Below are 23414 nucleotides of genomic sequence, written 5' to 3' on the forward strand. Positions count from 1 at the left end.
AAACGATTCTATTTAACTGTTATTTACATTGTCTGAAAATATGGAAATATAGCATGGTGTATTAGCTGTAGCATCATAGCATACAGTTGACATAACTGGCAGTGTGTATTATTCCAGCATTAACACGTGATCAACATTGCATAGCAATGCATCTAAGATCATCAAAGATAACAATATATATACTCCTCTGGGAGCTTAGAATGAAAATATGTGTGCACACCGATCCGAGGGCTGCAGTAATAATAACGTAGAGCCATGAACATATACTTGAGTGCAATTTGGCACTTTTATTTTTAAACTCGATATGTAAAACACCCCCCTTAACATAGAAGGTAATTCATTTAAAGAAATGTCATTACATTGGATTTTGGCATTATTTTGCGATAAGCATACCAAGAGGTGTACCTAATTAACCCATTAGAGCGATTACCAGCCTACTCACATAATAGCATGATATCGCAACATAACCCTTTCTGATCATCTGAAAAATCGGCTGCAAATGTATGAAGGTAAATTACACTCTCCAATTTTTATAATAGAAAAAAAAAGAAAAAAAGAGAAAGCACACACACTAAACGCAAAAACAACATCGTCCCTCCCCAAACAATTAAACAAACAAATCACACAAACCAAACATTATTTTCTGAAAACAAAGAAAAAAAAGGAAATAAATTATAAAGAAATGCAAATAAAACAAAAAAACTGAAGAAAAATTGCTCAAGAAAAACCTACATACAACCCCCCCCCCCCCCAGTAACAGCAACAGCAAAAAATAAAACAAGGCTATGCCGGGTTTTATAATATTGTAATTACTCTATCCTCCTCATTGTCAGCTCGTATGACAGACAAGCTTGCCTTACTGTGGACCCATTGTGCCCGGAATCACCACAGGGTGAAATCGATGTACTGAGGAAGACAAGAAAATGCGCTTCGAATTATGACCAGTGACATAAGTGTTTTGTTTTGGAGAATAATGCAAGTCTTATGTCATCTTTCAAACCAAGGCTATCTGTTCCATGGCAACACTTCGTCGTGAAGCTACGAGTACCCAACGGCGCTTTAGAACTATCGGATAACCCGTTGAACCACATACTTTACCCTGGTTAAAGAATTAGTTGCTCGTCAGGCGACGTTAACATTACAAATCTTTAATGCATTGTACGATTGTACTTGTCGAACACTTGTGCGTTATTGAAGACATCATGTATTATGTTCATTGGTGAATGTAATCGTGTCATGTAATAGATGCCTAGAAGAAGTATGAAACAGATCACAAACATAATTAATGTCTTCAGTCACTCTGGTTGGTGCTGACTCTCCACCGTCAGTCACTCTGATTGGTATTGATACTCCACCGTCACTCACTCTGGTTCGTACTGACTCTCCACCGTCAGTCACTCTGGTTCGTACTGACTCTCAACCGTCAGTCACTCTGGTTCGTACTGACTCTCCACCGTCAGTCACTCTGGTTCGTACTGACTCTCCACCGTCAGTCACTCTGGTTCGTACTGACTCTCCACCGTCAGTCACTCTGGTTCGTACTGACTCTCCACCGTCAGTCACTCTGGTTCGTACTGACTCTCCACCGTCAGTCACTCTGGTTCGTACTGACTCTCCACCGTCAGTCACTCTGGTTCGTACTGACTCTCCACCGTCAGTCACTCTGGTTCGTACTGACTCTCCACCGTCAGTCACTCTGGTTCGTACTGACTCTCCACCGTCAGTCACTCTGGTTCGTACTGACTCTCAACCGTCAGTCACTCTGGTTCGTACTGACTCTCGACCGTCAGTCACTCTGGTTCGTACTGACTCTCCACCGTCAGTCACTCTGGTTCGTACTGACTCTCCACCGTCAGTCACTCTGGTTCGTACTGACTCTCCACCGTCAGTCACTCTGGTTCTTACTGACTCTCCACCGTCAGTCACTCTGGTTCGTACTGACTCTCAACCGTCAGTCACTCTGGTTCGTACTGACTCTCAACCGTCAGTCACTCTGGTTCGTACTGACTCTCAACCGTCAGTCACTCTGGTTCGTACTGACTCTCAACCGTCAGTCACTCTGGTTCGTACTGACACTCCACCGTCAGTCACTCTGGTTCTTACTGACTCTCCACCGTCAGTCACTCTGGTTCGTACTGACTCTCAACCGTCAGTCACTCTGGTTCGTACTGACTCTCCACCGTCAGTCACTCTGGTTCGTACTGACTCTCAACCGTCAGTCACTCTGGTTCGTACTGACTCTCAACCGTCAGTCACTCTGGTTCGTACTGACTCTCCATCGTCAGTCACTCTGGTTCGTAGTGACTCTCCACCATCAGTCACTCTGGTTCGTACTGAATCTCCATCGTCAGTCATTCTGGCTTGTGCTGACTCTCCGCTGTCAGTCATTCTGACTTGTGCTGACTCTCCACTGTTGGTCACTCTGGGTCATAATGACACTCCACCGTCAGTCATTCTGGCTTGTGCTGACTCGCCGCTGTCAGTCATTCTGGGTCATGATGACGCTCCACTGTCATTCACTCTGGTTGGTACTGACAATCCACTGTCAGTCATTCTGGGTCATAATGACACTCCACTGTCATTCACTCTGGGACGTACTGATACTCAACTGTCAGTCACTCTTGTAGATAATGGTACTCCGCTGTTATAGTCAGTATAGTTCGAATTCATATTTCAAGGTCAGTCATTCTGGTCATGTACCCTCCGCTGTAGAAACAATGATCCTACAGAGTTTTCTAGCAAGGCATATTTTCCACCATTCATAATAATTCGATAAAACTGATGTGTATTATTGTATCCTGCATGCCTAATCGTTTTCAAATTCAGTTTATTGCAGGTTTGGAAACTTAGACTCTGAAACTTTCTTTTTCAGTATTGCAGATTTACTGATTTGTTGCCTCGTTATACCGATGTTAATCTCAGCGCGCGCTAAACGGACTTGGTTGTTGGGTGACGCAATGTGTATAATACAAGGTTTCATCAACTTCCTTTGTCTCTATGCCTCCCTGTTCTTCCTAGCCGCCATCGCTACAAACAGGTAAATAATCATTTGTTTGTTAGTTTGTTGTTTAACGCTGCAGTGAGCAATATTGCAGCTATATGACTGCAGTCTGTAAATAATCGAGTCACACAACCAGACAATCTATTGATTGATATCATGAGCTCCGATCCACGCAATTGGGATGCTATGATATGTATCTCAACCAAGTCCGCGAAAATGACCACACGCTCCATTTTAGGACAAATGTAGTCGCCTTTTACGACAAACATGGGTTGCTGAAGACCTATTCTAAACCGGATCTTCACGGGTAGAGGTTAATATATTCACAAATGCCACATGTGTATATCCTGTGGCAGGAAACGGTCACCTTTTCGCGAACACCTGGTATCATGCTTATGATATAGTGTGCATCGTACAAAACAGATGCTACTTACAAAGAGATGAAAAATAGTTTATAGAGGCAATCAATTAGTATGTTGGTATTATATAAACTCTTAAATTATTCTGGACTCGCACAGTTACTACTCTTTCACAACAAGCTGAAAAGAATGCCAACAAATTTACAATATACACTATTTATGTGGTAGTTTGTCTTTAGTATGCGCAGCAACAATATTTGACAGCATGGTTTTGCCAGTGTTAGCATATGGTGCCGAGATTTGGGGATATCAAAACTAAGATGCAATATTCAAATTCAGGTAGTGACAGTGCTGTACACGGATAATGTGGAAGACAAAAACTTGACACATATCATGCCATTAGAGTTATAAAATATTGAATAAAACTCATCTCTATGAATCCTAAGCAAACATAGTTGATTCTCTAGAGCTTGGATGAATTGGGTAGATCTCATTGGGTAACATTTGTCAGAGCTTCTTTTTATTTGAACATAGTTTTGGTTATGCATGGATTATTCAATATTTCTTTATTTAATATTTTTAGACAGGTTAAGCAACGTATTAACGACTAAACTGGCACGATAGTTTAATACAAATCTCGAAACTAACAGCGTATTGTACACTTGAATCTGTATTAAGAATATACAATTATCTTACTTGTGTTGAAAATAATACGTTTCGCATGGCACTTTTAAAATGTCGATGCATCAACCACAATCTCGAAATAGATAAAGGGAGAAGAACTGGGATAGATGTTGAGAAGAGAATAAGTATTTATTGTGAACGTTATGGTTTTGACTACATCGAAAATGAATACCACTTCTTCTCGTGTGCACTGCCTCCTCAGAACGTAGACGCAGTTATTTACCTCCGATTTATCACAACAATCCCTATCCAGAGAAGTTCGTTTCTTGAATATCTGGTACAAATTCTCAATGTTTTTCAGAACTATCAAAATATATCTATTTTCTTTTAAACTTAGAACATCAATAATTTTTTAGATACTAGTATACATGAACTTTACCTTGCTCAAATTATACTCATATTGTGCATTTCATAGTTTTGTACTATGGGCCTGAGGTTTTTATACCCTGGATGATACGACCATGCAAATGCTACAATGTTCCTAGCACGGTCCTTCTCTCTTATGTGAAAATATGCTTGGACTAAAAAATGTTGAAATATGATTTGTCATTAACAGATAGTATTATTTTCAGACTTGAACATTCTATCAATGATCAACATTCTTTATTTTCTTGCCAAAACGTGATTTCATTGTCCAATTATGAAGTGAGGATAAAAGCCATATTTGGTCCACCAGAAATAATGAATTGTTAAGTTGCGGAAATCTTTGAAAGAAAATTAACAGACATGTTCAATTGGCTGACATGAAGCATTTTGTCTTCCTTAGACCTGCAAATCTTTGGATTTTTGAATCAACAGTAAAGCAAACAAATTAAAATCTTACATGACATTTTTTTTAAAATACAGACGTCTGCAAAGTAAATTCTCTCTAAACCTGGTTATATATCTATCGGGGTCACAGAAAACTAATAACATGTTGTTTTCATTGCCACTTGTGAGACTCGATATCAAAATTAGGCCTCAATATTTGGTTGATATCTGTTTTTGTTTCAGATTTGCTAAAACTTGGTCGATGAAGTACACTCAACTGATATACACGAGGAGAAATACCGGGATAATGTTCCTGACCCTGTGGCTCATGTCCGTCACCGCTGCGGCACTTCCTGTGTTAGGTTGGGGCCGCTACGCCTTTGACAACATCCGGGATAACTGCATCTTTGACCGCAGGGCGGCGCCATCCTATTCTTTCTTTTTGGCGTCGGTTGGGATACTGCTGCCTTTAACAATATGTGCCGTGTCTTACATTCTGGTAAGCTTTATTGTACCCTGAATGTATTGTTTGTTTACTACAGGGGGCCTTGGGTCGTGCAGACATGTTTGCGATGTTTCGAGACCTGACATCGGTACAATGTGTGAAGCCCATTACCGGTTAACTGCTATAATGAGACATGAAAGCGGTGTAAAGAACACTCCGACCCTTCCTTACCCAGAGAGCGACCGCCTCCGTGGCTTAGTGGTAGAGCGTCTGCCCTGAGAGCGGAAGGACGGGGGTTCGATCCCTGGCCGCGTCATACCAAAATACGTTAAACTTCATTCACCTCACCTTACCCAGATACGATAATTTGAATTTGAATTTCTTGCTAACAGAGGCATACATTATGTTTGAAAAGATGACCAACAGTACTATTGTGGAACGTGCTTGGGACACATTTTCACTAACCACTGCAACATATATACTTCTAAACGTTTGATTCTGATGATCAGATATGTCAAATATACACTTGACATATTATGATAATCATTTTTGTATGTCATGGAAAGATACAAATATACCTTTCAAAAGTGGATGAGTATATATTGCATTTATACAACATTATAGTTCAGGATGTTGTAATATTTGCCCTGTGGTTGCCAATATTTTTTATTATGGTCAAACCTTTTTTTTACATTTACAGAAGAAAGGTATTTCCATTTACATAATTAATGAACAGGGATTGTGGTGTCGTTTACAAAGTCACAGTTGACTATCCATCTCTTTCTGGGACGCCATGGTTGAGGCAAATGCGTTTCTGGATCCTGAAAAAAATGCCCTTCAATGTGATATTGCTAAAATTTGATTAAAACGGCGTGAAACCATGCTCACAAACACACGATGCACTTCAGGTGAATATTATAACACACATTCTGATTTTTTCACAGGTTCTGATCACTTTCTTCAAGAGTAGGTCACGTGTCGGAGATCGTGGTACCATCAACGGTTCGGGTGCAACTAGTCGTAGTGAGATGAGGCTAACGAGGAACTTATTCCTGGTGTGGCTAGTCTTCTTTGTCTGCTGGACCCCCATGATCTCCTTGCTCTTCATCGATCCCCAGGTGATCTTACATTCCTCGATACACAGAAGGACTTGGCTGGCCCAGTAGTCACAATGTAGTCTGCGGTTTTGCTCCTACGGGCCAGGAGCTTATGATCGTGGGTTCGAATCCCAAGTTTTGCCAAAATAATTGAATATCAAACCGTGCGTATACTAAGGTCAGCTGATATGTGGATCTGCAAATGCTGTATTCTGTTTATTCCATCTTGATGGTGGACTGTGCAGAGAGGTGGCGTCAGTCGTATGCACTGACCATAACGATGTCCGATGCATTTCGTTATTTTGACTTGTACCATATACCATATGTTCCTGCGTCTGAAGGGGCGGTCGGGTAGCCTAGTGGTTAAAGCGTTCGCTCGTCACGCCGAAGACCCGGGTTCGATTCCCGACATGGGTACAATGTGTGAAGCCCATTTCTGGTGACCCCCGTCGTGATATTGCTGGAATATTGCTAAAAGCTGCGTAAAACCATACTCACTCACTCACTCCTGCGTCTGAACACTTGTCTGTATATATATTTGTGACGAAACCCATCACAACAAAGTTATATCGCCATTTTAGGTTTGGGATTTTATATCGGGATGACGTATCTTTTCAGCTACACCCCAAACCAGATATTTTTTAAATTATATCTATGAGCCTAAATAGTTCTTTAAAAAACCAACACTTTTATCTGCCAGCCATTTTTCTTCAACTGGCTGAAGCATAATTATATTTTAAAGATTTTTCTGCGACAATTTATTTGTTTCGATAAAATCCCAACCGCAATACCCCCCACTGCCCCGCCTCCGGATAAAGAATTGCCGTCCCTCAGTTTTTCTATTATAGTTTTCATCCATTTGTCACATAAGACTATATCCTGTGATTGATTTATTGTATTTCAGGGTCTCTCGGGACGGACGGCGTACGTCGTCGCTGTATGGTTCATGCTATGCAACAGCTGCATCAACCCAATAATATACGGCCTCACAAATAAGAAGTTTAGGAGAGGTAGATATTCCATTCTAAGTTTGATGTGGGCTGATAGTTACACTTTGAAACGAATTTGGAGAAAATGGAAAATTTGACGGCCCATGGCATAAACTGAAAATAGCATGTGAGCCAATTTATTTGTAACGTTAAAATAAATTGAATATGCGTGATATACTTATAGTTACACCATTGTTTTGGTGCAAAAATCAATAATTTAGTTTTGAGCAATGGAAAATTCTGTCCCTTGAGCAACATGGCTTAATTTGTTTTTACTCAAACATTTTTGCACACACACACACACACGCAGACACACACACGCACGAACGCACGCACACACAGACACACACACACTAGTTTCAAGGAGTTTTTATTTACGTATGTCATTACAGGGTGTAACCTTTTAATAATTCCCGTTATATATCACAACAATACGCCGCCGAAACGATAACCCATGCAGTAGTGACGAGGATCAGCGTTCTGATTGGTTCAGATGTTAAATCGAGCGGCATAGGGCTCCAATGGGCGCACTCAACAGACAATTTGATTAAAAAGTCAATCTTAAACAGTCAGTGTGTATGTTTGAGAAAAAATGCACATTATCAACAATATTCATATCATATACTTTCGCTGAAATTGAAACGGTCATAAAATATCCCCTATCTGCTGTTAAATGTCCGAATGTTCTTATTGTTCACAAACTGTAATACTACCTCAAATGACGACATGTTTCAGGGTATCAAACCGTGGTTCGGGGATGTGTTAACCGTAGAATTAGAACGAGTCGTATTCAACCCTCTCCGACTGACGTAAGGAGGATTTCGAGGCTGAAACAGAGGCCTGGAGTAGGCGAACGAGGCAGATTCAACCCGAATCTTCTACAAGTCAGGCCATTGTCACCTCGTCGGTACTAGGAAGAGTTGTCTACCCTTGACCGCTGTTTGTAATTTGATGTGATGCTTAACAGGAACTTGCGTTTGCGATCTGAAGACAAGTAAATATGTTTTCTTATTGGACAGGATGATAACGGACTGTTCGCGGTTTCATATCTGACAGACTAAGCGAAACCGTACAAGAATCGTAGATACATGGTATCATCCTATATTTGGCAATAATATACATCCACAAAGTCATGGATAGGTGTTTCTTTCAGAAATGTCACAATGCACAATATTTATTTTACCTGAAAGTGAGATTGACCAATCAGAGAACAGAACTACTAACCCCACATGAGCCCGTATACCGCCAGCAAAAATCCATGATGGTTGTTACTGACCTAATATGCGGCCGTATGCCGTCAGTAACAGCCATTTTGGATTTTCAAACACTCACCTCACATTCGTTGAACGACGCTGTTTTGTGTATTAATATTATTAATTGTTATGTGCAAAGGCATTACTTTTTGAAGAAACCACGTTCACGACTTTATTAATAAAAAAATCTCACAACAGAGGTTAGTGATTTACAAATAGCAACGTGATAGAGCATAATATAGGATAATGTCACGAACAAGAAACGTGACGCCAATGACGTCACCTAGAATTCGATGAGGAAAAATGGGCTGCTATCAAGTTACAGTGGCTCGCAGATTTCTGATAAACTGGGAGCATTTCTGTGATAATTCTATCCAATTGAGCTATTAAACTTGTTTAAACGTTCACATTTGGTGTATTGTAGCTTCCAATGTTACCGTATGTGTTTACATTAAAACGTTGTGTCGGAAACATATGTACTGGTCCTGTTATTTATATCGGTTGTAAGTGTAAGTTTTCATTTTGACATGACATGGGCGATAACGATTCTAGATAGTGTAAACATTCGGGATAATAAATTCATTATAATGTCTTTTGTTGCCGTATACGGTGTCATACTACGTAAGCACGCCTCGCCCAATATTTTTCTGCTAACCTAATATGACACCGTATACGGCAACTTAATAGAGTGAGTGAGTGATTATGTTTTTACGCCGCTTTTAGCAATATTCCAGCAATATCACGGCGGGGGACACCAGAAATAGGCTTCACACATTGTACCCATGTCGGGAATCGAACCCGGGTCTTCGGCGTGACGAGCGAACGCTTTAACCTCTAGGCTACCCGACCGCCCCCAACTAAATAGAGGATATTTCATGTGTCGAGAAAAATATCATGTTCCTCTCAAAGGAGATATAGGCAAGAGTGGCATAGGCAAGAGTGGCATAGGCACGAGTGAAAATGTCTCTTTTTTCCCCGTCACGAGAAGAGAGAAACATGATATCTCATGAGACAGATGGAATTTTCGATTTATTATATACATTGTGTGTAGTCGACAACAGGAAAATTAAATTATTTAACTACTTAATGTAAAACCTGGAAACCTGGAAACCTGGAAACCTGGAAATTCTTTCTACCTAACACACAGGGACGGTTCACAACCCCTCGTATTTGCGACTTAAAAAGTAGTTTTGTGTTTGCCAGAATTTAAAACAAAACAAAAATATTTAGGGTCACGAAAATTCTTTATCATACATATGATATATATATATATATATATTTGATTATATACAAAATCTCCTTTAACAAAAAATATTCTTGAAAACTGCAAGACCGCTGTTGAAAGCGAAAGAATACACGCTGGTCAAGTCAAAAATGGCGCTTTGCGAAACGAAGTCTCAATTGAGGAGTTAAATAACAAATTTACAGTTTATAACGAACATTTTCGAGGGAAAACAAACGACAAGAAGCGATATTGACTCCATAAATGACCAACTGTTATTATTTTGCCTTGTCAATATGGAACAAACGTAAAAAGGACGTCAACAGTTTGTGTACGGGCAAGACACTTACGATAAAGGGAGATAATTTGAGGGAGGTAACTCTTGTATAATAATAGTTCCGTCAAAGTGTTTTGTTCACAGCAATGAAAACATCTCTTTTCTCAACTTCAGAAAACTAAGTCTTTCACAATGAAATATATAATATAGACAACATAACTAATAATATCACGGCTCGCGCACCAGTGTATTGTTTCCGTCAAGCGCACGGCATTGTTGACGTCATTCGAATCTTATTGTAACGTGAGTCAGTGAGTCAGTGCTAATGACTGAGTGGGTCTTTGTGCATCGGTGAGTCGGTACGTGTGTCTATTTCAGGTGTGGACTAGTATTCTATTGGACATCTGTGTCATCAACCGTTGTTCTAAACAAAACGCCAAATTTCATAACAATCCGTTTACACCATGCCTGCGAGTCAGCGAAATCTATCTTACTCAGCAGTCATCAGTATTGCAGCCGTCCACAGCAATAATTGAACAGCAATCAACCCATACTGATACGGAATCGTACTAACGACACCTTGTAAATAAAACTCTTTCATTTTTCATAAGATATATCTGCCATATGCAGAGTGAATTGTACGATTCCGATCATGAGCATGTGTTTATGATTCACTATCAAATAGTGTGAGGTGTGAGGTGAAATGGGGTTGAATGTCGCGTCCAAGATTATTGCACTTATATAGCGACGTGCATGTACGTGTGTGTGTTTGTGTGGCTGCTTGTACTAGTCCGGACTGATGCCGATTTATAGTGCTAGCTCACTGAGATACCATGCCACAGTTTAACATGAATATCCCACTCAGACACAGTATACTGACTCCGAGCCGACCAGTCCTTGTTTTAGCCCCTTAAAGCCGAGCGCCAGTCAGGGTAACAACAAGTACCATCTTGTAACGTCTTTTGGTATGACGCGGCCGGGGATCGAACCCCGGACCTTCCGCTCTCCGGGCGGACGCTCTACCACTAGACCACGGAGGCGGTCCTATCAAAAAAATAGTGATGATACCAGGTGTTCACACACCTCATGTTGATAACACTGCAGTGTAGGCGAAAGTGGGCGTCCCCTAAAACCCTATCCCAGTGTTTGCCACCTCACAACATGCTCAGCCTGTTTCGGACACTGTAACCGCGACTAGACTACTCTATACGAAACATATACATCTTAATCTTTCAAACCCTGAACTCGACCATAAAAAGTAAACGCGAGAGAATAATCAGACTCGATTATCCACCGAAACAGATACCATTGGGCATAAAAGGCAAAATATTGAGGAAGATTATATGAATGGATCACTGAAAATCAGTCCTACGGGTATCACCCTCCACTCACACGGGGTCACGGCTGGCCCAGTCGTCTGAGGCGCCGCGGTTCGCTGTGGAGAGTTACATGTACATGTACGTCCCTTGGACACGCCCGCAACCTATGATTGTGGCTTCGAATCCCGGTTCGCCCCTATTATGTTTCTGGGTTTGTCAACACCATACCCGTGCTCGTGGGTTTCACCGAAGTGGTAAACGTCTGAGACCTGCATCATTTCGGGCTTTCCTCCCACATTAAGCTGACACGCCGTGATATAACCGGAATACTGTTAAAGGCGGCGTTAAACCCAACTGACTTACTCACTCACTCACTCACTCACTCCACTCACACAAATTTCACAAAAGTAAGTGTGTGTTGCCTGACACCGCACGACACACAGGAGCTTTCAGCAACCATCAACCGTTACAGGGACAGTCATGCGTGCTGAGAATAGGGGAATAACTGTGAACGCGTTGTGCTGAGTTCACCTCAATCAAGGGCCAGTATCCTGGTCAGCATTGAGGGATACACTAGTTTCATCGTTCACGTTACTCTCACAATCACGGAACACGGGATGGAGGCAGTCGCAGCCCTTAAATAAATGTTCTTAAATGTGTACATATTAACCATAACAAATGCTTTCCCCCAAAATAGGGTTTTATCTATTTCTGTCATAGGTATTATGTAGGTAACGGAATAATCCGATAGGACCCGATTGTGACAGAAAAACATCATGTAAACTTTCGTGTCACTCCGGACCGCCTCCGTGGTCTAGTGAAAGAGCGTCTGCCCGGAGAGCGGAAGGTCGTAGGTTCGATTCCCTGTCGCGTCATACCAAAAGACGATAAAAGATGGTACCCTGCCTGGCGCTCGACATTAAGGAGCTGAAACAAGGCCAGGTCGGCCCGGAGTCAGTGTACTGTGTCTGAGTGAGGTATCCATGTTAAACTGCGGTATGATATCTCAGCGGGCTAGTACTATACAAGTCCGGACTAGTACCAGTAGACACACACACATACACACGTCGCTATACAAGTGCAATAATCTTGGCTACGACGTTAAACTCACCTCGTGTCACTCCGGTGAAAGTCCCAGTACCGGGAAAATAATTAATGAGATATTAAATTAAATATATGTAGGAAGATAAATTAGACTCTGATAAGACTATAAACCTAAATCCTACTGTAGAAAATGCCATTTCATGCGTACTAGAAATATAACATCAGAATTGTTTTTGTCAAAACATTATTAAATTTGGTCACAGATATCACAACACTCAAAGGGGTTATGCTCAGCTTTAAATACAAAATTGAAACCATATGAGCCACATAACGACCATAAATTTCCACACCGATAAATATTTGAGACGACGTAAAAAATGCAGGTTTGTCATGACTACGAACTGTTTACACTGTATCCATATCCTGTTTTCTAACCTCAGGTACAGATATCCCACAGCATGCCACATGAAAAAAAGTTAAATCTAATTCAACTCTCACTAGACCTGTTGAATTGTACCTTGCAACATAAATTGATAAATTGTATGTACATGTATGTAAATAACGTTTGGGAATATTACTACCATGCTGGTTCAACGAATCTTGTTCTTCTGGTTTAGCTGGGCGTAGGAGAATAGCAACGTCTCCAGGCAAGAGACACAAACACGGGAAACACATCGAGTCTGAAGGCAAACATTCCATGGACAACTCTCTAGCAAGAGATGATGGGGAAAAGTTGTAGATACCTATATGAATAGATACGCAGGTATGTCTGTAGCAGTTGGACGAATGTAGCCGAAAGGAGAGGACATAATGTTACGATTCTATATTTTATGCGTTTGTATTGGAGTCGGACTTGGTAAGTAATTAAATCGGTCGAATATTTAAAAAAAATAATCATTATTATATTTCTTTTTCACACCAAAGAAATTTGAGATCATTAAATGGCATTTTTTTTATATTATTCAGCAATATATACGTAGAGATATTTCAAAGCCAATGTGTAGGAATTATTTATTTTGTGGTGTGTGGTCAATTTGATTTTTAAGTTATCTTGTGACATGAAAATATAACATATTATGTTGTTTGTTGTTTCAATGACAAAGACCGGGAATAATAATAATAATAATAATAATAATAATAATAATAATAATAATAATAACTTAACAATATTATCTAATCTTTAAGATTAGTCTTAGAAAATAATACCTTCTGTTTCAACGGAAAATTCTATCATCAAAGAAAGGGAAGGGCCATGGGCACGAAAGTCGCTCCAACATACGCTACACTTGTGATTGGTTATATCGAGGATATTCTTTACAGGAAGGTACAAGATTCCATGTCAGAATCGAATCCATTGCCAAACATGTGCGCCAAACTTGAAAACGATTCTTAGACGATTGTTTTTTAGTTTGGCTCTCAACTCGTGAACATTTAGACATTTTTCTGGATATTATGAATACGCTCCATCCTTCCATCAGTTTTACTATGGAGTTTAGCGAGAGCGAAATTCCATTTCTGGACGTCCTTGTAGTTAAGGAAGATACTAAATTGAAAACTGATATCTACTACAAACCAACGGACACCCATCAATACTTACAATTCGGTTCATGTCACCCCAGGCATACAAGAACATTCCTTATTCACTTGCGCGGAGAGTATGTACCATCGTGTCGGAAACGGATAAAAGAGACTTAAGATTGAAAGAATTGATGGGGTATCTCAGGAAGCTAGGATATCCGCTCGTATTTTTCCGTTTTATAAGTTGTATACCAGTAACAAGCAGCAGAGACTGGAAAAAGAACAAATGTTTATCCAATTGATGAAACCCAAATGTATTAATAGATTTGTCATTTCAATCGTAAATGTTACACAGTTACTTTACAAATACTGGATATTTTAATTCAAATGTCTCCCTACAATTGTTAAATTACTTGGTGTCGTCGCTGGAGTGTGTAAATACATTATGACGTCACAGTTGTAATTTATGACGTCATCATAAGTATGACGTCATATTATATGTCATTGTCAGTTACACTGAAAAGCTGTCATGAGATAGCGAAAGTACTATGTCTGAAACTGATATAAATAAGATGTTGGAATAACATGGACTTTATTATTTTATTATATATTACATGTACACCGAGTGAACATCTACCTCATTTTTGTATATATATATATATATATATATATATATATATATATATATATATATATACACACACACACATACAATGTACGATCATTATATATATCTCTCTGACGTTTTATCTGTATAATTCTGATATAAAATTAAATACAAATTTAATACAAAATGTCTTCAAATTACATCAGTATATGCTGTGTAGATACATACAAAAACTGCATTCACACTATATGTTTCACTGCATAAAGCATAAATGGTTTCATTGGTTGCTTTGTTGCAACTACACAATCACAATAATAAACATTCTAACCTCTAACACTTCCCCACCTCAATAACGAATTTTACACATTCACACAACATGCTAATTTATTCAACGCATACATGCATGACTCCACGATGTGTTAAAATGTTTTCCTGTGCACATCACAATCACAACCGGACATGCATGTGCATGGAATATACGTATATATCAAGAGTAAATAGATACATTTAGGAGATAAACATACTGTATTTTCAATGCATGTTGAGCTAGGTTACCTGTAGGTTTAACCGCGCTAAACTGACTTTGGAACCGAACGCGCTGCTTGAGTAATTGATACAGTTTACAAGTCATTTCATATGACAAACATGGGCGTACACATCTACTCGTCTACTCCTTTTGTTTGTCGATGTTGCTATTTTCGTTGTAAGTGATCTGGATAAGAATGTTGTCTCACCATGTCTCGTTATCAAACGGTAGCCCTGGACGTGAAGGGAGAGAACTCGTTTGGTCATACTGCACACGCCTACACCCCACTTGCCAACAACACTTGTATATGTTACAGTCAACAGGGGACAACATGTTACAATGGGAATTGTAATCAGTCAGTTTGTAAAATGACTGAAATTTTCACTTGGAAATTTACAAAACGCCAAAAATTTTCAGTCATTTTACAATTATTTTTGTATTTATTATATCATGATAATGAATTCCAAACATTTTACTACTTCATTTCATCATCCAGTGATTTAAAATAATGGAATTGAAAGAAAACGAAAGACAATGGGTATTTTGCACATTTCTGGGCTTCCCATCCAAGCATAATTAGTATATTTTGTTGTCAATATGGCGGAAAATAATTGTAAAATGTTTACAATATTTTGCCGATTTGTAAATCGCTTAAGTGAAAATTTCAGTCATTTTGCAAATTGACTGTAACACATAAACAACAATTAAAATCAAAATACGATTTTGTTATAACGTAATAAATATTTATCTTTTGAAATATAAGACTACAACCACTACAACAACAACAACAACAACAACATCAGCAGCACCACTACCAGTATTACTACAACAATACACTATCACATGACTTTTATAACGTAATAAATGTTTATTCTAACAAGTATTTACAATTATCCAGTTGTCGTTATTACTATTAGTAGCAGTAATACAAACTGCTACTGAGGCTATATGTTGTGCTTCTTGCAGTATGAAAGTAACTTATGATTTTTGTATGTCTAAAACGCAGAGGTGGTTTGGTAAAGAGAGCGAATGTTGTGAGAGAATCAGACTTCCTGATATGTTCCGTCGATAAAAGAGTAGGGATTCTCTTGATAATTAATAACAATCAAGACCGTAATAGGTTTACTTCTGTGACAGTATTTCGATGACATATACAACAGTTTGTTGAATAATATTAACACAAGTAAAGTAATTTCACCGATTTTCCAGGATGTGGAATCTGTATCTGTTGAACAAAGGCATCGATATGTAAGTCCACAGATGTTGATATTTTCAAGATAAGTGGACAAAAGGCTTTATTATACCACTCCAAAAAAGGGGATGTACATTCTCCAAATTATTACAGGGGAATTACTACATGTATGTTACGTGTATTTAGAAAATATATGTTTCAATTATTAATTCTCGATTAACGTTTTGGGCTGATGCATGTGAAAAAAATGTTGAACCACCAGCAAGTTTTTGCAGTGGATACATCCCCACTGATAATGTCTTTACACAACAGTCTGTTATTCAGCGTTATTCGATTCAGTTGATAGAACAAAATTGTGGAATGTACTACAGAGTCGGGGTGTTTCATCCAAAATGTATCCAGACTATTTATTCTAAAGTCCCCTCATGTTTAAAATAAAACGATCTTTCTTCAGACTTGTTTTAAAATATGTTCGCCAAGGTTGTGTACTCAGCCCCTTCTTATTTTCGAGGTTTATTAACGAGTTGGCAGAGGAAATCGAATCTCGTAGTTACGGTATCCAGTTACATCCATACATAGTACATTTGTTCCTTTTACTTTTCGCTGATGATGTTATTCTTATTTCTGACACAGTTGCTGGATCACAGAGACAAATTAGGGTCCAAGAACAATATTGCTGTAACTGTCAACTAACTATTAACTGGATAAAACAAAAGCTCTAGTTTTTAAGAAAGGGGGTATTCTGGCGAAAAGTGTAAAGTGGTACTACCAAGAGAAGCAATTGGAGTGTGTTCCATGTCAAAAATATTTAGGGGTTACTCTTAGTAAAACTTTGTCTTTGGTTCCACATATAGAAAATGATAGTACACAGCCTAAGAAGATAGGCTAAGGGGGGGGGGGGGGGGGGGGGGGGGGGGAAGAGGAGAGAGGGGGGGGGGAGGGGGTTAGACAATTCTAAATTCCAAATTATGTTGTCCAGGGCGAATGTGGTTGCTTACCCCTTTACATATTAGCAGCTAAACGTGTAATTTTATACTGGTTTAAGTTATTAGCAATGTCAAACTCCAGATGTCCCAGAAAAGAGTTTCAATACAATAATTTAAAGAGCAAGTCAAGGTAAGGTTAACTGGGCTTTCAAACTTAAATGTTTGTAGAAAGAACTACATGTAATATAGTTTTGCTTGGTGAAAAAATGATCTCAATAGGATATTACTCCGGCATACATTTCAGTTCTCAGTTCGAAATCGTTTGTATTATGGAATATAGATGCTTGTGCGATTCATCCAATCAATTTTTGATTGTTTCAAATAATTATCATACGTCAGTGAGAAAGAATATGATCACTGTCGTGTATAATTGTTCTCTTTGCAAAGAGATTATCTAGTCATTGAACGAAAACAAATACGCACATTATGCAAGATAAGAGTTTCATCGACTCAGATACACAATCTAATATTACTAAAAGTGAGTGAGTGAGGCTTTACCTCGCATTTAGCAATATTCCAGCAATATCACAGCGGGGGACACCAGAAATTGGCTTCAAACATTGTACCCATGTGGGGAATCGAACCCAGGTCTTCGGCGTGACGCGCGAACACTTTAACCACTAGGCTACCCCACTGCCCCCATATTACTTAGAACTTAATAACAAAAGGCACTACTTTCGCCTACTCCGCTAACATAGCATCGTCATATGTCTTTGATATAAATTGCCTATGGTGACCTGTACCATGTGTTCCCGAGTTTTTCTGGAGAAAAAATGACTTGCTTTTGCATGTGTTTGTGACACTTAGTCGGTGGGAAATAATACGCTCACCTTTTCGCGAACACCTGGTATCACAACTATTTGACCATATCATAACCAAATGCTTGTGATAAAGTAGGAATCATAGAATCGACTCTGATTCTAGCACAGAGTTATTATAAAAATGGAAATGGTTTTGTCGCGTTTCTTTATCAAATTTGTAAACATTTGCTTGAGTTCCTGAAGTGTTCAAATTTGTGCTTCCAGGTGACTGTAAACGAGCTTTTCCGCTGACATACAAACACACATGAACAACAGTCTGTTGCTCAGTGCTGTGTGACAAACAACAGCAATAACATGCCATCTTCTGCTGAGCCTCCTGTTAGAAGCTTAGAGTGTTAACAAAGCAATATGTCAATGCAATTTTTAAATGTAAAATCTGAAGTGGTTGTTTTCAATACGCTGGATATGTATTCATGGCCATTAACACAAAATTCTACTCGAAGACCACAATAATATTAAAAAGAAACATTAAAGTTTAAAATGTTTGAATTGTGTTTCTGTAGCCTCTCGCATGTATGAATTAGGGAATTTTCTCCCTTACACGTTGGTCTGGTAGTAGGCAACAGTAGTATGAATTAGGGAATTTTCTCCCTTACACGTTGGTATGGTAGTAGGCAACAGTAGTATGAATTAGGGAATTTTCTCCCTTACACGTTGGTATGGTAGTAGGCAACAGTAGTATGAATTAGGGAATTTTCTCCCTTACACGTTGGTATGGTAGTAGGCAACAGTAGTATGAATTAGGGAATTTTCTCCCTTACACGTTGGTGTGGTAGTAGGCAACAGTAGTATGGATTTATGTCGAACTTAGGCTATGCGGCCAACTTCTCGACAAGGAGTTCCTTTTTCGGTTGTTATAACTTGAAATAGTTTGTGGAAAAGGGAACATTTTCCATAAAATAGTGAAAATATATATTACAACACCAGAGGATAACATTTGCATCCATAATACATATATCTTGGCTTTTTAAATTGGCTTACATGTATGTGACATTTACTGACATCAGTGTGTTCTCAAGATAAGATATTCATCATGCGACTCTTGCTCAAGATATGGTATTTGTAATACGACTTTTGCTCAAACGTTGTTTGAATATGATCACAACATTTTAGGCCTCATTCAATATTTCATTTTTTATCGCCAATAAGTGGACGATGCATTTCCAAGTTTGAGGCATCAGTGATAAAAATGCTTCCGATGCAATTCCTTATTTTGACCTGTACCATATGTTCTAGTGTTTTTTTCTCAGGTGAACAATTGACTTGCCTTTGCGTGTGTTTTTGACGGGTGCTTCCGGTAGGGCAGGATATCATTACTATTTGATAATGATTCATAAACACATGCCCATGATACAGTCGGAATCGTACAATGGACTGTGTTTTAGCAGAGATTTCTTGTGGCGTTGGAAAGAGTTTTGTCCCTTTTAGTTATATGATGATGGGTTAAAACACAGTACGATGATACAACGTGTAGGTGTGATCGTAGACATCGGAAGTATGGATAGTGAGTCAGTATACCATTCATTTCATATGACAAAACTGGACGGACACATCTACTCGCCTACTCCTTTTGTTTGCCGATATAGTTGGAAATATGAATTGTCAATGGAAGAAAATAACCAGTCTAAATTATCCACCGCAACAGATTTCATTTGGCATAAAGTGCAAAATATATGAGGATGGACAACTGAAAATCAGTGATGACACCAGGTATTCGCGAAAAGGGAAAGTATGTCTACCAGTAGCAACCGCTATTCACACAGATCTGGATAAGAACTGTGTCTTGCTATGTCCCGTTATCAAAGGACCCGTGAATAGGTCTTCAGCAACCCATGCTTGCCGTAAAGGCGACTATGCTTGTCGTAAGAGGCGACTAACGGTTGATGCATGTCATCGATCCCAATTGCGTGGATCGATGCTTATGATATCAATCACTGCATTGTCTGATCCAGTATACTTGTGTTGTATATTTCAGGCTTCCAGTGCTATACCTGTTCCTACGATCATAATACCCCTGGGCCAATTGACTGTTTGACCAGCCCGGAAGACCTTCCCGACAATCTGCACATAAAATGCGGAAACTTTTGCGTAACGCAAGAGGTCTTCAGTATACGTATGTATATTTATTCTGTGTAGGAAATGAGTGAAGGTTATTGCATGTTGTTATATAAGGTGTAACACTTAACACACCTTTATATATGAAGTTTTGAAGAAGGAAATCAACATTAGTCATTGGTTTAGATCAGGTTACAATTACGTCAATTGACTTAGTGTTTCAAATATTATTGATAAGACATGTACCCGTGAAGATCCGTTTGGAATCAACAACCAATGCTTTTAGTAAGAGGCGACTAACGGGATCGGGTGGTCAAGCTCACTGACTTGGTTCAAGCATGTCATGGTATCCCAATTGCAGAGATCAATGCTCATAATGTCAATCACTGGAATGTCTGGCCCAGGGTCGATTGTGTACAGCCCGCCGTCATATAGCTGGAATATTGCTGAATGTGGCATTAAACAACAACGTAAGATATGCTTTGATGCTCTATACTGTAGAAAAAGAAATGTGGTGAGCCTATCTTTTGCGACATTGTAAATTTGTGAAACCCATTTCTGGTGTCCCCCGCCGTGATATTGCTATGCTAGTGTTAAACGCGGCGTTAAACCTCACTTCAAAATGAACTACACGCAATTATATTCACTCACTGTATGAATAAACCATTGCATGTTAACCCTTCAGTCAGAATTGTCTCTTCCTTCCTTCTTCTACCAAATCCATCAACTCCGCCTTGAGAGTGGGTCGTTGTTTGTATCCAGGAGATTTTTTTATGTTTATACAGGTGTGTTTGCCGATCACATTCAGTGATGTTAGTTCAGTCTTTTGTTGCCCCGTGAAGATCCGGGTAAGAACTGATCTTCAGCAACCCATGCTTGTCGTAAGAGGCGACTAACGGGATCGGGTGCTCAGGCTCGCTGACTTGGTTGATGCATGTCATCGTATCCCACTTGTGTAGATCGATGCTGATGATGTCAAATACTGGATTGTCTGGCCGAGAGTCGAGTATTTACAGACCGCCGTCATACATCTAGAACATTGATGAGTGCAGCGTTAAACACATCCAACAAAACAAAGAAACAAATATCTCTTGTTGGGACGTCGTCAACATTCATCTGTAACGTCATTACCAATGAATGACGTCAACGTGAATTAATTGTAACAACGCTATGATATTTGGTCATATAGCCAGAGCTGCTCCCTAAAACTGCCGCATCCACTGACCATGTACATGTATGTAATTACTAATGTCCTCGACAAAATCAACCCATTGAAAACCATTTCAATGAACGATGGAGCGAGTAAGTTTATACGTCAGATTTTGTCCAAAACTACGACAAGGAAAGATCTATCACAAATATACCTTATGCGTTTATCCATGTGGGGAATCGAAGTTAAACACAAGGCTACTCTACCGCCCATTAAATGTGTGGTTTAATTATCTTGATATCTCCAGTGGAGCTTATCTTGAACTGTTTTGACTTTAAATCATGGCGACAACTTTATTAGTACTCAACGTTTTTCAATATTGGTTTCAGAGGACAAGATCATTTTATCATTTTTTCGAACGTGCAGCGTTGATTGGGGCAATGTCTGTACGGAGGATGCGTGGTTCGTGACGTGCAAAACAACGTGCATTGGCGACTTCTGCAATGAGGGACTAACAATGGACCCTGACACACACGAGAGGCCTGATGTCAAGGACAACTACGGAAACTGGTACGAAAACAGTGCGACGCAGCTTCACAACGTCATGGAGACGATGTTAGCAATACTTTTAATCATTGCATGTGTGACATAATATCAGAATACAACCAAAGGGTCGGTGGACGGTGAACTAGATTTTGTATTAATAATGTACATAAGGGACAAGCCATTTCATATTCAGGCGAGAGGCTATGATAATTTGCTTCAGTTAGCGCTTCAAGGCATACCATTCTATTCTCCGACACGAAGATCCAAAATATCTTTTTCAGCATTTTTTTTCAAATAGATTTCTTTTAAAAAAACAAAACAACCAGACCTCCAATTGAATATGAAATGGTCGCCCCCTAAATAGTAGAGAAAACAAGGTTGCACAAGAAACACACAAAAGAAACAAACTCTGATGAATGTTGTTAAGTACTATAGAAAATAAAATATTTTGATTTCGGTTTACCAAGTTTCTCCAATTTGATTTTCTTGAAATCCCATTATTACGCTCTGTCTGATAAGTGTAAGTAACCTATACACAACATGATTAATAAAGCATAGTAGTGTATGATGACCAGTGGGAAATCGTTTGAACACCTGGTGAAATCACTGATTTTTAGTGGTCGACTTATATAAATGTCATCGCTACATTGCCCCTTACGTCAAATAGAATCTGTTTCGGCGGATAATCTAGACTCTTGTATTGACATTTTACATTTACATGTAATTCGATGTTTCTGTACCTTTCAGGAAGGTTTTGAGTGAAATAATTAAATTTCCTTTGAGTTCAATGTAATTCCTGCATTCTGATCAGCTGAATTGGCCAGGTGTTATTGCATTCATTTCCTAATGAATGTAAAAGATTAAGCCACTCCCAAATAGGCGGACTTCTTTTATTACTACGGAGTATCGGGGAATCCAAATATTGTATCGTGTATCGTCATGCACACGTGTATTGTCTTGCACAGGACATTTAGCGAAATTCATGCTTATTCATTGTCCAAACTACCCTTTGGCACCGAAGGCCGAGAAGGAATGAAACAGCCAACGTCCAGGCTCGCTCGCCTGAGTTCCACAAATTGCACGTCTTCGGGTTTCATTTATAACCCGCATTTTTCTAACTGTGTCTTCTCGTTCCCTGGGAACTAATGTTCGAAACAGCCGCCTTCTCCCAGACATTTTTCTTCCAGTTCGTCACAGTCTGACTGTTGCTGTTCTTTTCGAATCTTGCCTTGATTGATAGGTCCCTATGAACTTTGTTTTGGCTACTGACTTGGTGGGCGTGTCAAGTTATGTGCATAAATTAAACAATCACAAGATTCATGTCACAACACAGTATGTATTCCTGCACCTGGAATGTTTATCAATCTCGTCATTTTTGTCTGCTTTGATATATGCAACTGTTTTTGGTTAAACTATCATTGATACATGTAGCACATGTTTTTGTTGTCGAATTTAATTATAAGGATTGACTGTGAATTTTTTTCGGTTCATTTAGGGAAGACTCGAAAAACCGATGTGCAAACTTTTGTAAGAATCCGCTATCCTTAATTAAACTAATTCTATGGCAGAATAT

General features: G+C 39.1%; 3 protein-coding genes across 3 annotated transcripts; all 3 read left to right on the top strand.

Moving 5' to 3' along the window:
* Positions 1–1285: 1285 nt before the first annotated feature.
* On the top strand, positions 1286–2650 carry LOC124135981 (mucin-2-like). The gene has a single exon (XM_046501716.2). The coding sequence runs from the start codon at positions 1286–1288 to the stop codon at positions 2648–2650; it is 1365 nt and encodes a 454-aa protein (XP_046357672.2).
* Positions 2651–2957: 307 nt separating this feature from the next.
* Positions 2958–9053, top strand: LOC124135980 (melatonin-related receptor-like). Its single transcript, XM_046501714.2, has 5 exons — positions 2958–3037; positions 5038–5293; positions 6184–6357; positions 7241–7346; positions 8061–9053. Exons 1-5 carry the CDS (start codon positions 2958–2960, stop codon positions 8237–8239), a joined length of 795 nt encoding a protein of 264 aa, XP_046357670.2. The 3' UTR covers positions 8240–9053.
* Positions 9054–13179: 4126 nt separating this feature from the next.
* LOC125372370 lies at positions 13180–22298 on the top strand. The gene is made up of 3 exons (XM_048382135.1): positions 13180–13296; positions 20066–20203; positions 21685–22298. The coding sequence occupies exons 1-3, from the start codon at positions 13251–13253 to the stop codon at positions 21945–21947; spliced, it is 447 nt and encodes a 148-aa protein (XP_048238092.1). The 5' UTR covers positions 13180–13250; the 3' UTR covers positions 21948–22298.
* Positions 22299–23414: the final 1116 nt, after the last annotated feature.

Source organism: Haliotis rufescens, unplaced genomic scaffold, assembly GCF_023055435.1.
Source record: "Haliotis rufescens isolate VD_foot unplaced genomic scaffold, xgHalRufe1.0.p SCAF_4, whole genome shotgun sequence".
Lineage (NCBI taxonomy): Eukaryota > Metazoa > Mollusca > Gastropoda > Lepetellida > Haliotidae > Haliotis > Haliotis rufescens.

Bases quoted from the DNA above. Each gene is read 5' to 3' on its own strand.
- LOC124135981 (XM_046501716.2), top strand. From the start codon at position 1,286: ATGTCTTCAGTCACTCTGGTTGGTGCTGACTCTCCACCGTCAGTCACT.
- LOC124135980 (XM_046501714.2), top strand. From the start codon at position 2,958: ATGTGTATAATACAAGGTTTCATCAACTTCCTTTGTCTCTATGCCTCC. The intron at 5,294-6,183 runs GTAAGCTTTATT...ATTTTTTCACAG, and splicing joins GTGCCGTGTCTTACATTCTG to GTTCTGATCACTTTCTTCAA. The intron at 7,347-8,060 runs GTAGATATTCCA...GACATGTTTCAG, and splicing joins AAATAAGAAGTTTAGGAGAG to GGTATCAAACCGTGGTTCGG.
- LOC125372370 (XM_048382135.1), top strand. From the start codon at position 13,251: ATGTTACGATTCTATATTTTATGCGTTTGTATTGGAGTCGGACTTG. The intron at 13,297-20,065 runs GTAAGTAATTAA...TGTATATTTCAG, and splicing joins TTGTATTGGAGTCGGACTTG to GCTTCCAGTGCTATACCTGT. The intron at 20,204-21,684 runs GTATGTATATTT...TATTGGTTTCAG, and splicing joins GCAAGAGGTCTTCAGTATAC to AGGACAAGATCATTTTATCA.